The sequence below is a fragment of the Phyllostomus discolor genome, chromosome 6 (genome assembly GCF_004126475.2).
Source record: "Phyllostomus discolor isolate MPI-MPIP mPhyDis1 chromosome 6, mPhyDis1.pri.v3, whole genome shotgun sequence".
NCBI classification, from domain to species: domain Eukaryota; kingdom Metazoa; phylum Chordata; class Mammalia; order Chiroptera; family Phyllostomidae; genus Phyllostomus; species Phyllostomus discolor.
This window is the reverse complement of record NC_040908.2, coordinates 64,452,783-64,467,158: the sequence shown is the minus strand read 5'-3', so window position 1 is coordinate 64,467,158 and position 14,376 is coordinate 64,452,783. Positions and strand designations below refer to the sequence as shown.

General features: G+C 39.3%; 1 protein-coding gene across 1 annotated transcript in view; it reads left to right on the top strand.

The window, feature by feature from the left end:
* BUB1 (BUB1 mitotic checkpoint serine/threonine kinase) overlaps positions 1-13,232 on the top strand; it is a 50,984-nt gene extending 37,752 nt beyond the window's left edge. The window contains exons 20-25 of the mRNA XM_028516304.2: positions 8,552-8,667; positions 8,958-9,119; positions 9,252-9,409; positions 9,508-9,682; positions 10,232-10,338; positions 11,884-13,232. Coding sequence (XP_028372105.1) covers positions 8,552-8,667; positions 8,958-9,119; positions 9,252-9,409; positions 9,508-9,682; positions 10,232-10,338; positions 11,884-12,079 — 914 coding nt within the window. The 3' untranslated portion in view covers positions 12,080-13,232. The remainder of the gene's footprint in view (positions 1-8,551; positions 8,668-8,957; positions 9,120-9,251; positions 9,410-9,507; positions 9,683-10,231; positions 10,339-11,883) is intronic.
* Positions 13,233-14,376: the final 1,144 nt, after the last annotated feature.

Below are 14,376 nucleotides of genomic sequence, written 5' to 3'. Positions count from 1 at the left end.
TAGATGTGCAGTGCTTTTTCATCATTGTTTCTAATTTGCAATTGCCTAATGACATAATATTGAACATTTTTGTATGTTTATTTGCCATCTGTATATTCTCAGTTGAGTTACATATTCAGATCTTTTGCCCCCTTTTTAATTGGGTTGTTCATTTTTTTAAGTGTTGCGTTTTAAGAGTTGATTGGGTATTTTGGATAATAGTCCCTTATAAGTGTTTTGTAGACATTTTCTCTCAGTCTCTGACTTGTCTTTTCATTCTATTAACTGTGTAGGCAGATGTTTTTGTGGTAATTTTAATGAAGTACAATTTATCAATTTTTTTCTCTCACAGATCATGCTTTGGTTGTATCTAAGGGGTTATTGGCAAATCCAAGGTCACGTATGTTATCTTCTAGGACTCTGACAGTTTTGTGTTTTACGTTTAGGAATATGATCCATTTGACTTAATTTGTGAAAAAGGTTCTCTGTCTAGATTTATTTTTGCATATTGATGTCCAATTCTGTCACCATTTGTTGAAAAGACTCTCCTTTTTTAATTGAATTGTCTTTGCTTTGTCAGTGAGCAGCTGACTAAAGTTGTTTGGTTCTATTGCTGGGTCTCTTTTTCTCTCTTCCATTGATGTATTTGTCTATTCTTTCACCAGTACCACAGTGACCGGATTATGGTAGCTTTTATAGTAAGTCTTCATGTCAGGTAGTGTCAGTCATTTGATTTATTCTTCAATATTGTGCTGGCTATTCTGGGTCATTTTCCCTCTCCATATAAACTTTAGATGTTGCCAGTATCCATGAACTAACTTGCTGGGATTTTGATTGGGATTACATTGAATCTATAGATTAAGTTGGAAAAAATAACATCTTCACAATATTGTTTTCCTATTCATGTACATGGGATATCTTTATTTAAATCTTTAATTTCTTTCATCAGAGTTTTATTGTTTTCCTTATATAGATAGATCTTATACATATTTCCTTAGATTTATACCTAAGTGTTTTTTGATATATTTTATTGATTATGCTATTACAGTTGTCCTATTTCCCCCTTCACTCCCCTCCACCCTGTACACCCTCTCCCACCCACTTCCCCCCTTTAGTTTGTGTCCATGCATCATACTTATAGTTCTTTAGCTTCTACATTTCTCATACTATTCTTACCCTCCTACCTACCTACCATCTATGCTACTTATTCTCTGTACCTTACCCCCTCTCTCCTCCTCCCACTCCCCTGTTGCTGACCCTCCATGTGATCTCCATTTCTGTGCTTCTGTTCCTGTTCTAGTTGTTTGCTTAGTTTCTTTTGGTTTTGCTTAAGGTGTGGTTGTTAATAATTGTGAGTTAGCTGTCCTTTTACTATATAGGTTTTTTTTTTTCATCTTCTTTTCTTAGATAAGTCCCTTTAACATTTCATAAAATAAGGGCTTGGTGATGATGAACTCCTGTAACTTGACCTTATCTGAGAAGCACTTTATCTGCCTTTTTATTCTAAACGATAGCTTTGCTGGATAGAGTACTCTTGGATGGAGGTCCTTGCCTTTCATGACTTGGAATACTTCTTTCCAGCCCCTTCTTGCCTGCAAGGTCTCTTTTGAGAAATCAGCTGACAGTCTGCTGGGAACTCCTTTGTAGGTAACTGTCTCCTTTTCTCTTGCTGCTTCTAGAATTCTCTCCTTATCTTTAATCTTGGGTAACGTAATTATGATGTGCCTTGGTGTGTTCCTCCTTGGGTCCAACTTCTTTGGGACTCTCTGAGCTTCCTAGACTTCCTGGAAGTCTATACCCTTTGCCAGAATGGGAAGGTTCTCCTTCATTATTTGTTCAAATAAGTTTTCGATTTCTTGATCTTTCTCTTCCCCTTCTGGCACCCATACGATTTGGATGTTGGAACATTTAAATATGTCCTAGAGGTTCCTAAGCTTCTTGTTTTTTTGAATTCTTGTTTCTCCATTCTTTTCTGGTTGAATGTTTCTTTCTTCCTTTTGGTCCACACTATTGATTTGAGTCCCAGTTTCCTTCTGGTCACTGTTGGTTCCTTGTACATTTTCCTTTATTTCACTTATCATAGCCTTCATTTTTTTCATCTAATTTGTGACCATATTGAATCATTTTTGTGAGCGTCCTGATTACCAGTGTTTTGAACTGTGCATCTGATAGGTTGGCTAACTCTTTATCACTTAGTTGTATTTTTCCTGGAGCTTTGATCTGTTCCTTCATTCAGGCCATTTTTTTGTTTTGTTTTGGCACACCTGTGCCACGAAGGGTTAAGTGCCTAAGGCAGGTTCTGCTGAAAGGACTGATACACCTGACTGACTTGGAACGTGCGGGTAAAAATGCTGGAATAGGACTTCTGGCCAAGATGGGGGCATAGGTGGATGCACCGTACCTCCACGCACAACCAAGATTGGAACAACAACAATTTAGAGCCAGGATAACATCCAGAACTGACAGAAAATTTATCTGAACGGAAGACAGCCAAGAAGTTGAAATAGACCCATTCATCCAGACCAGCAGGAGGGGTGGAGACAAGCAGCCGGGCGAGGGTCAAGGCTCGGAGAGCAGGGAGAGTTGGGCACATAAGGCAGCCGGGAGTGTGTAAGGCATCTGGGGTGCACAAGATTGCAGTGGACCCTGAGTATGCAAGCGGCAGCTGGCAGACCCAGTGAGGCAGCGACTGTGGAGCAGGCCAGAACACGCAAGCCAGGATCCCAGAGAAGGGATGAGGTCCCACGGAGAACGGAGCTACCGCCATTGTTCCCTCTTGGCCCCACCCCCACATACAACGTCACAATCTAGCAACTGGGGTGCCCAGCCCTGGTGAACACCTAAGGCTCCACCCCTCACCATAACAGCAGTGACCAGACCAAAAAAAAAAGAGAGAGAGAGACAGCTCAAACAGAAGCACAAATCAGTGTCCCCAAACTCATCCTTTTGAGCGACCAAGAGATAGCTAACCTATCAGATGCACAGTTCAAAACACTGCTGATCAGGAAGCTCACAGAATTGGTTGGTTTTGGTCGCAAATTAGATGAACAAATGCAGGTTACCATAAAAGAAATGAAGGAAAATGCACAGGAAACCAATAGTGATGGGAAGGAAACTGGGACTCAAAACAATAGAGTGGATCAGAAGGAAGAAAGAAACAACCAAACAGGAAAGAATGGAGAAATAAGAATTCAAAAAAACCAGGAGAAGCTTAGGAACCTCCAGGACATCTTTAAACATTCCAACATCCGAATTATAGGGGTACCAGAAGGGGAAGAGGTAGAGCAACAGATTGAAAACGTATTTGAACCAATAATAGAGAACTTTCCCACTCTGGCAAAGGAAATAGACTTCCAAGAAATCCAGGAACTCAGAGAGTCCCAAAGAAGTTGAACCCAAGGAGGAACACACCAAGGCACATCATAATTACATTACCCAAGATTAAAGATAAGGAGAGAATCCTAGAAGCAGCAAGAGAAAAGGAGACAGTTACCTACAAAGGAGTTCCCAGCAGACTGTCAGCTGATTTCTCAAAAGAGACCTTGCAGGCAAGAAGGGGCTGGAAAGAAGTATTCCAAGTCATGAAAGGCAAGGACCTCCATCCAAGAGTACTCTATCCAGCAAAGCTATCGTTTAGAATAAAAAGGCAGATAAAGTGCTTCTCAGATAAGGTCAAGTTACAGGAGTTCATCATCACCAAGCCCTTATTTTATGAAATGTTAAAGGGACTTATCTAAGAAAAGAAGATGAAAAAAAAAACCTATATAGTAAAAGGACAGCAAACTCACAATTATTAACAACCACACCTTAAGCAAAACCAAAAGAAACTAAGCAAACAACTAGAACAGGAACAGAAGCACAGAAATGGAGATCACATGGAGGGTCAGCAACAGGGGAGGAGGAGAGAGGGGGAAAAGGTACAGAGAATAAGTAGCATAGATGGTAGGTAGGTAGGAGGGTAAGAATAGTATGAGAAATGTAGAAGCTAAAGAACTTATAAGTATGATGCATGGACACAAACTAAAGGGGGGAAGTGGGTGGGAGAGGGTGTACAGGGTGGAGGGGAATGAAGGGGGAAATGGGACAACTGTAATAGCATAATCAATAAAATATGTTTTTAAAAAATGCTGGAATAACTCGTCCCAGTGTAAAAAGTCTATCCACATGACAACTGTGGTTCTTTAGAAGAAAGTACCTTCGAGGTAGAAGGGATCACAGTTCTTTTCTTTCTAAGTTTTCCTTATTTCATTTTCTTGACCTATTGCATTAGCTAGGCCTTCCAGTATGATGTTGAATATGAATAAGGAGAAGACACATCCTCACCTTATTCCTGATCTTAGTGGGTAAAAATGTATCTAGTTTCTCACTCTTAAGTATGGTGTTAGCTGTAGATTTTTTGTAGATGTTCTTTATCAAGTTGAAGAAGTTCTCCTCTATTCCTAGTTTGCAGAGTTGTTATCATGAATAGGTATTGACAAAAAATACTTTTTCTGCAGCTATTGATAATGATCATGTGATTTTTATCTTTAGCCTCTATATGTGATTGCATTAACTGGTTTTTTAATGTTCAGCCAACCTTGCATACCTGGTTTAAATCCTACATGGTCATGATGTATAATTCTTTTTGTAGTATTTTGGATTTGATTTGCTAATATTTTACCGTACTTTTCGGACTGTAAGATGCACTTTCATCCTTAAATTTGGGAGGAAGAGGGGGTGCATCTTATAGTCTGAATGTAGCTTACCTGGCTCACTGTGGGGAGGGGCGGCAGTGGAGTGGGGTCACAGGAGGCAGGAGCAGGGTCACCATTGCATTTTTCTCCCAAATGGGGGTGTGAGCAGGTGCTTTTTATAGTCTGAAAAAAATGGTATTGGGAAATTTTGCATCTATGTTCACTAGAGATGTTGGTTTGTAGTTTTCTTGTAATGTGTTTGCCTGATTTGATGTTAGGGTAATGCTGACTTCATAGAATGGGTTAGGAAGTTTTCTTTCTGGCTCTGTCCTTTGAAAGATACTGTAGAGGGTTGGTATTTCTTCTTTAAATTTTTGGTAGACTCAACCAGTGAGACCATCTGGGCTTGGTGCTTTCTGTTTGGGAAGGCTATTAACTATTGATTGAATTTCTTTACTTAGAGATAGGCCTATTCAGACAGTCTATTCCTGTGTGAATTGTAGAAGGTTCTTTCTTTAAAGGAATTGGTCAATTTCATTTAGGTTATCGAATTTGTGAACATTGAACTGCTCATAGTATTTCTTTATTATCCTTAACATAGCTACTTGAATGTTCATAGAATCTGTAATGATGCCACTGTTTCATTTCTGATAAGAGTAATATGGGTCCTCTCTCTTTTTCTTAGGTAAACTGGCTAGTGGCTTACTGACTTTATTGATCTTTTTATAGAATCAGCTTTTGGGTTTTTTTATATTGATTTTCTGTTTTTAATTTCATTGATTTTTCTATTTTTTTTCTGCTTTGGATTTAATTTGCTTTTTTCTAGTTTTCTAAGGTGGAACTAAGATTATTAATTTTAAATCTTTGTTCTTTTCTAACATGAATTTTAATGCTATAGATTTCCCTCTAAGCATGCTTTTGCCACATCCAACAGTTTCAATAAACTATTTTCATTTTTATTTAGTTCAAAAATATTCTTCAGTTCATCTTGAAATTTCTTCTTGGACTCATGTTGTTTCATCTCCAAGTGTTTGGGGCTTTCCAATTATCTTTCTATTGATTACTAGTTTAATTCCATTGTAGCCTGAATGCACTTTTTGTGTGATTTATTTATTTATTTAATTTGTTAAGGTGTGTTTCATGGCCTAAACTGTGGTTGATCGTGGTGAATGTTTCATGTGAACTTGAGAAGAATGCGTATTCAGCTGTTGGGCAAAGTAGTGTATAAATGTCCATTAGATCAGTTGATATGTGGCGCTGTTTAGTTCAACCTTGGCCTTACTGATTTTCTGCCTGACAAAGGGATGAAAAAGCTCTCACTATAACAGTGAGTTCATTTATTCTTGCAGTTCTGTCAATTTTGCCTCACTGTTTGTTTAAATCCTCACCCAGGGGTATTTGTTGACTGTAGAGAGAAAGGAAGGGGGAGAAAGAGAAACAGAAACATTGATGTGAGAGAGAAGCATCACTTGGTTGCCTCCTGTGTGTGTCCCAACCAGGGATAGAATCTGCAGCCTAGGTATGTGCCTTGACTGGGAATTGAACCTTCTACCTTTTGGTGTACGGTATGATGCTCCAACCAGTGGAGCCACCCACCTAGGACTTTGTCTCACTATTTTAATGCTCTGTTGTTAGGCCCATACACATTAAGGACTGTTATGTGTTCTTAGAGAATTGACTTGTGCATCATCATTTATTTAATACCTCTTTTTATCCCCCGATAACTTTCCTTGCTCTGAAGTGTGCTCTGTCTGAAGTTAACATAGCTACTTTAGCTTTCTGTTGATTAATGTTACTTAGCATGGTATGACTTTCTCCATCACTTTATCTATCTTTATATTAAAGTGTTCCGCATAGACAACATGTAGTTGGATCTTGGGTTTTTATCAGCTGTGACAGTCTCTGTTTTCATTGGTATGTTTAGTCTGTTGATAATTTAAAGTGATTGGTGATGTCATTGGATTAATATCTACTGTATTTGTTACTGTTTTTCTATTTCTTACCCTTGTTCTTTGTTTTCTTTTCTGTCCTGTCACTCATTTCATTTATCCATAAGGTACACTTACTGATATAAATGTGTCAGAGATTTTGTTTTATTTTTTTTCCTACACTTTTCTGGTCTGAGTTTCTTTTCTTTTTTTTTTTTTAACATTTTATTTATTTATTTTGAGAGGGGAAGGAAAGGAGAAAGATAGGGAGAAAAGCATCAATGTGTGGTCGCCTCTCGCATGCTCGCAGTCCAGGTCATACCAGCGTTGATCCGTTTTCCGGATCAATACTCAGCTACATTTGCCATTGCCATGCTGATCAGTTCCCTGTACAAAGGAACTAAGATAAATAGGCCTTTATGTAAGGTTTGTGTTTGTCTGTCTTGGGATTAGGCTGTGTTTACTGTTTGTTGTCACTGCAGGTGTCAGAAATAAAATTTCCTTTTGTGTCATTGTTTCTCTCTTGTTATGTCTGGGTTTCCCTAGACACTTGTTCTTAAATATGGGCCCAAGATGTCATTTCTTTCTGTCATGACTCACCTTGTACTGGGGTTAGGGCTCCTGGACCTCTGCTTTGGCAAGTTCTTATTCTTTGATTGCTCCTGCCTGACTCCTCGGTTTGGGGGACAACGGTTAGCCCATGACCTCGGTTCTCTGGTGGATCTAAGAATTGTTGATTTTCAGTTTTTCAGCTTTTTTCTTTTTTTTTAAAGATTTATTTATTTTTAGAGAGAGGCAAAGGGAGGGAGAAAGAAAGGGAGAGAAACATCAATGTGTGGTTGCCTCTCACGCACCCCCCACTGGGGACCTGGCCTACAACCTAGTCATATGCCCTAGACTGGGAATCGAACCAGTGACTTTTTGATTCGCAAGCTGGCGCTCAATCCACTGAGCCACACCAGCTGGGGCTTCAGCTTTTTTCTTATTGTGAAGATGGAGTGATAGCTTCCAAGCTCCTTATATGCCCGATAAGAAACCAGAAGCTTGCTTTTTTATATTTGATTTTTGTATATGTGAATTATTTTTTAAATTAATTAAAAATTTATTACATCTTCACCTCTGTAGTCTTTCTCCCCCAAACAGTAACCTTAGTGTTATTGAAAAATATCAAGACAAATACAGTTTGAGTATTCTTGTAGCCTGACCAGTACTCCTTGCAACTGTCATGGTCATCAAAAACCGGGACTTAGAAACAGCCTAGCAGAGGCTAAGGAGACTTCATGCCTGTATCCTGGAACATTTGGGGGAAGTGGTGATATCTGAATAAAGTAAGGAGCTTGGTTAATAGTAACATTACCAGTGTTGGATCTTTATTTCTGGCAAGTGTACCTCAGTTATGTAAAACCTAATAGGGGAAACTGGATGCAGAGCAGACGATCACTCTGCTATCAGTGCAACTTTTCTGTACATCTAAACTGTTCTAAAACAAAGGGTTTACTTCAATAAAATTAGTTATCTATTAGAAATATTGGGACAATTATAGTTTGTCCTTTTTATTCTAATCTAGAGCATAAATTTTTCCAAGGTATGTTTAAAACTTTGTTTAGCACTTTATAGAGGATTTTGCTTGTTCTTTCTAGCATCATAATGGTCTTGTCAAGTAGACAGTGCAGGTAAGACCCCTTTAAATGTGAGCACATTGGTAAAGAGAGAGTGGCTGCCCAGGCCCCAACCACTGAGTGACAGGGCTGGCCTGGCAGTGCTGCCCCTGCTCCTTCATTACGTCATTTAAGAAGGGGGCTATTTTGTGGCAGGTATTTAACTGTCATGCAAGATGAGAGAAGCATCTCCTGAAGGGGCTATATCTATGTTTATTTATTAAAGTAATTCAAGCACCAAGGCAATTTCATTTTGGTAAAGTCTTTAATGTTTTGAGCCTTTGTTTTCATGTTGACATACCTATCTCCTAAGGTTCTTTGCTGGTCTATATTGATCACCTTCTTGGAGAAGGGGCTTTTGCCCAAGTCTATGAAGTTACCCATGGAGATGTGAAGGATACCAAAAGTAAACAGAAATTTGTTTTGAAGGTAAGTGATCTGAGCAGCTTTTTGTTTAATATAGAAATGCACTTTAGAACTTGAGTTAGCCAGCCTCTTTTTTCTCTATTTTAGTATAGTAGTGGTTTCATTTAGGTCTACAGCCAGCACTTAAAAACCAAAATTATCCTACAAGGACTCAGAATTGCCTTGCCACTAGAATTATGTTGTAGCAGGACCCATACTGCAACACACAGTATATAGCTTGTCATCACTTCCCACCCTGTGTTCTTCCCGCCCCATGTGAGACTGGATTTGAATGTCACATACCTGGCTTGCAGGTCCAGAAGCCCGCCAACCCATGGGAGTTCTATGTTGGGACCCAGCTGATGGAGAGACTAAAGCCCAGTGTGCAACACATGTTCATCAAATTCTATTCTGCCCACTTCTTCCAGGATGGCAGTGTATTAGTGGGAGATCTCTATAGCTATGGGACATTACTAGTAAGTGTATTTGCTTTGATGATGTGGACATGAATATTTTTATTGGAGTTGTAGGCAGGGGCAAAGCTCTTGACTTGAAATTTCACTGATTCTATGTAGCAAACTCATCATTCCACTTTCCATTGTTTCTAGAATGCCATTAATCTCTATAAAAACACCCCTGAGAAAGTGATGCCTCAAGCTCTAGTGCTGTCCTTTGCTATCAGGATGCTGCACATGATTGAAGAAGTTCATGGCTGCGAGATCATCCATGGAGACATTAAGCCAGACAACTTCATACTCGGAAGCAGGCAAGTGTTGCATTTTTAACAGGGTTCTCCTTTTACCATCTGCCCGGCAGACTTTATCTGTGCTTATGCAGCCTGTCCCTTCTTTGTGTTTACTACAGATTTTTGGAACAGGACAGAGAAGGTGATGACTTTTCTGCTGGCTTGGCGCTAATTGACTTGGGTCAGAGTATAGATATGAAACTTTTTCCAAAAGGAACTACATTTACAGGAAAGTGTGAAACATCCGGTTTTCAGTGTACTGAGATGCTCAGTAACAAACCATGGAACTACCAGGTATAGAAGTAATATGAGAGATTTGGAAACATTTTTCTTCATTACACTACTATATTTTCAAAATAAATTTGGACATCTAGTTAGTTTGAGCTGCTGTAGTTTCCTTTCCCGGGGTTTAGGCCATGCTTGTGTTCAGTCCCAAGCACGTTCCACAGCAAGAGGCTTTGGAGTACTGTGCAAACAGAGGCCAGGTCCCAGGAGAAGGAGTGGGGAGGCCTTCTAAGCTGTCCCTGTGGGAGGGGGCAGAAGTGTTGCTTTTGTCTGTGGGTAACAACATGAAGGACTTGGAAGGACACAGTAGCTCAAAGAGAACAGAGCTTTCCAAGGGGCTACCTCAGGGAGCCGTGGGTAATGGTTTCATGGAAGCTTCCAGCAAAGCCTAGACAGTCATTCAGTAGGGCACATCAGTGGGATACTTGAACAGATGATGTCCAAATTCTTTAAAAGTAACATCTTGTGATTATGTATTTTGCTTAGTAAGTTAGACGTCTTAATATAGTGATACGAGAATTAGTATTTCAGACATATAGAGCTGTATTTTCTTTGTAGATTGATTACTTTGGAGTTGCTGCAACAGTGTACTGCATGCTTTTTGGCTCTTATATGAAAGTGAAAAATGAAGGAGGAATCTGGAAGCCTGAAGGTCTTTTCAGACGGTAGGTATTAGCATTAGGTGCTCCAGTGAGAAGAGAGTAAATGTGGTAGAATGTTGAGTTCCGTCTGCGGGGGAAATAGATCTCTGCCACTGCACGGAAAACCCATGCCTTGGAATGTATGGTGAGACGGCATAGTCCTGGGCACTGGGAACGGTGAGCAAGCTCCACAGCTTCACTCCTCTGTTCCCATCTGTGACAGTGGAGCAGCCAGTGCTCTCGTCGAAGCATTGGAAGCTCTTGGCCAAGTAGTTGGCATCCTATACACACCTATTGCCTGGTGTTACTGAGCCTCCGGTTTTTGCTTATTTGTCTTCTTGCCTATGTAAGTAGAAATGATAATGATCTTGCTTATCCCAGGTGTTCATTATGAGAAGCAAGAGAAATAATACATGTGAAAGTGCTTTGTAAGTTATAAATATGATGAAGCAGCCATCCATCACAGGATAAGGTTTTCAGGTTCCACCTCTGTATGACTATAGCATTTCTAATACTGTTTTCTCAAGGGAGGGGAGGGGAAAAATTGGGCCACTGTAATAGCATAAACACTAAAATATTTAATAGGGAAAAGACTATTTTCTCATTTATTAAAAAATGTTTAACAGGAAAAGACTTTCCTCATCTATTAAATCTGTGGAAATTAGTGACTAAACTAGGACTCTTCATTTCAACATGGATACCTCTCTTAATGTGTGAACTATTGGTAATATTTAAGCTGAGCATTTGGTACATGTACATTAGATATTTTTCTTAAAAATATTTTTGTGGTATAAAAACATACATTGAAAAATATACTCATCTTAAGTGCACAGCCCTAATGGAGTTTTACATACCCTGACAAGAAAAAGACCAGTCAGCAGTAATTCTACAAAATGGAGCATAAGTTAGGTTCCCCAGAAGAAAACTTATAACAACTATGCTTTATTCTACATGAGTCATAAATTTAGCAACTACTTTACTCTTTCTCTTGCTCATAATGGAAGGGCCAGAGAGTTGCTCAGAAGGCTTCCATCTCTGACCAGAGAAACTTTAAGTTAACCCTCAGCAGGCCTGATAATAACGGGCTGGACTTCCTGCCTGGAACACAAACTTTCCCCCAGTGCATCATGTCCATATTCTGGAGTTTTTGCACTTAGCTTCGGAGCTCTGTTCTGGGCAGTCCAGCCCATCTGCCTGGTCCTGGAACCTCTGCAGTGAGGCTGGCAGAGCCACTGACCAGATTATCAGATTGTGGCAGTACAGAAATGCAGGGAACAAAAAGCAAATTAACGTCCTTTTTAAAAAAACTTAAAAGAGAAAGTTTTGCCACTGAAGAGCTACTGTAATTGCTAAGACTACTTAGACCACTTTTGGGGAACAGGGGTGTGTATAGACATTTAATTAGATCTCTTGTTTATAAGTAGATCCACCATTCCTATTCCTGACGCACTGAGTTGTGTGTGGGTTAAAATTGTATTGGGCTGTCCAAGCCTGTGGGAGTCCGAAGCAAGAGTGGGGTTGCCTGCATGTTGAATGCTACATTTTATCCTTTATGTTTTCTTTCTTCAGGCTTCCTCATTTGGATATGTGGAATGAATTTTTTCACATAATGTTGAATATACCAGATTGTCATCACCTTCCATCTTTGGATTTGTTAAGGCAAAAGCTGAAAAAAATATTTCAACAACACTATACAAACAAGATTAAGACCCTCCATAATAGGCTAATTGTACTGCTCTTAGAATATAAGCGTTCTCGAAAATAAGATATGGACACTGCTGAAAAATCACTTTGTAAATGCTGGCCTGCTCACTTTCAGCCTTAATGTCTCTACTTTCATTGTTTGTGTCAATGTTTCTTTTTAAAAAGTCTGCAAAATATATTCATGTTATTGCTTCATTGTTATCAATATTTCAACAGAATACACATAATAAGGCCCCTGTGTAGCAGGGCTGCTCTTGTGATGTAAACATTCATGAGAAGAATTGGGATGTGAACATTCTCTAAAACTGCTTAAACACTGACCTGTTCTCTGTAAGCCCGAAAGTGGCCAAAACGGCTTCCCCTCTCTCCCAAATTTGAGGGCTTATATCCATGTGAAAAAATTTCCTAAACCTATCCCAGGGACTCAGGTTGTTATGAACAAAGGTTGCCTGTCTTTAATTGCCTGTTCTTCATTGCTATGTATGGGAAATATTAAAGAGATAAATCTTCAAGTTCTTCATTATTTAAAATTGCCATTTAGAGGACTATCTTGCATCTTAAAAATAGTCTTACAAGCTGTAGAAATCTTTAAATTAGCCCTAAAATTAAAGCATCCAACTTAGCATTTATTGATGTTTAAAGCTGGAAGGGTGCTATAACCTGAACTGACCTCCCCCCACCTTCCCCTCCGGTGATAGCATTATGAGGAAAACGACTCTGAGGCAGCACTCAATTCAAGAATCCAAGCGTATAGGTTGGACTGCTTCGTCCTCCTACACTCACTCCCACTCCTCCGTGTTCTCCATTCCAGTGGTCACCAGAACCCATGTTCTGTGAGTTTCCTAAAATGTTTTTGTGCATATTTCCAAGTATTTTTGACACATCTGACAGACCTCTGCTTTTTTCACTTAATGTATATGGTCAAGAGTAACTACATATAACATGGTCTCATTCTTGTTAATGGCTGTGTAAAACTTGGTTACATATTTGTAAATTCCTAGAAGCAAAATTCTGGGTTAAAATTAGTATTTTGTGTCAGTATTTGCAGACTGCCCCCACGGGGGCTGTGCCAGCCTGCATGGAAGTCTTTGTTCCCCACACCTCCACTAACATCACAGCGCTGTGACCTTTGCTGCTGTGACAGGTGAAAAATAGGATTTCCTTGTGGTCATTTGCATTCTCTTGTGAATTATGCCAAATATATTTGTATTCAAGAGCTGTGCGTTTTATCTGAGAATATCCTTTGTGCACATTTCATTTGGATTGTTCTTTTTCAGGTTAATCTGTAGGATCCCTTAGTATGAGACACATGTACTCGTCCCAATTTATCATGTTTCCTGACCTAATATCTGTTCCCATAAAATTAAAATCTTTTGTATTATACTCTAATATATAAAGATTTTAAAAGGCTTTTCTTGTTTTTTTTTTGGCTTTTGTGTCTTAAAAATGCCATCCTAAGTTGAGAAATGAGAAAAAAACTCCTCTGATTTTTATTTTATTGTTTAGTTACAGTTGTCCTGACTTTTTCCCCATTGCTCACCCCTACCCAGTCCCCGCCTACTCCTATGGTCAGTACCCGCCATTGTCTGCTGATAAGTCCTCTGTGCATGTTCCTTTGCTTGTCCCTTCCCCTTCTTTCCCCCATTATCCCCCCCACCTCTTCCCCTCTGGTCTCTGTCATTTTGTTCTTTATTTCTAAGTCTCTGGTTCTAGTTTGCTCATTTGTTTTGTTGATTAGATTCCACTTATAGTTGAGATTATATGGTATTTGTCTTTCACTGTCTGGCTTATTTTACTTAGTATAATGCTCTCTAGTTCTATCCATGCTGTTGTGAAAGGAGTTTCTTCTTCTACTGCATAGTATTCCATTGTGTAAACGTACCACAGTTTTTTTTATCCATTCATTTACTGATGGGCACTTAGGCTGTTCCTAGCACTTAGCTATTGTAAATTGTGCTGCTATGAACATAGGGGTGCATAGGTTCTTCTGAATTGGTGTTTCAGGATTCTTCGTGTATAGTCCCAGTAGTGGAAGCTGGATCTAAAGGCAGTTCCATCTTTAGTTTTTTGAAGAAATTCCATACTGTTTTCCACAGTGGCTGCACCATCTGCATTCCTTCCAACAGTGCACTAGGGTTCCCTTTTCTCTACAACCTCACCAGCACAAGTTGTTTGTTGATTTGTTTACGATGGTCATTCTGACCAGTGTGAAGTGGTTATCCCACTGTGGTTTTAATTTGCATCTCTTTGATGTCTGCAGAGGTTAAGTATCCCCTCATATGTCTATGGGCCATTTGTGTATCTTGGAGAAATGTCTGTTCAGGTCTTTTGCATATTTCTTAATTGGATTGCTTGTCT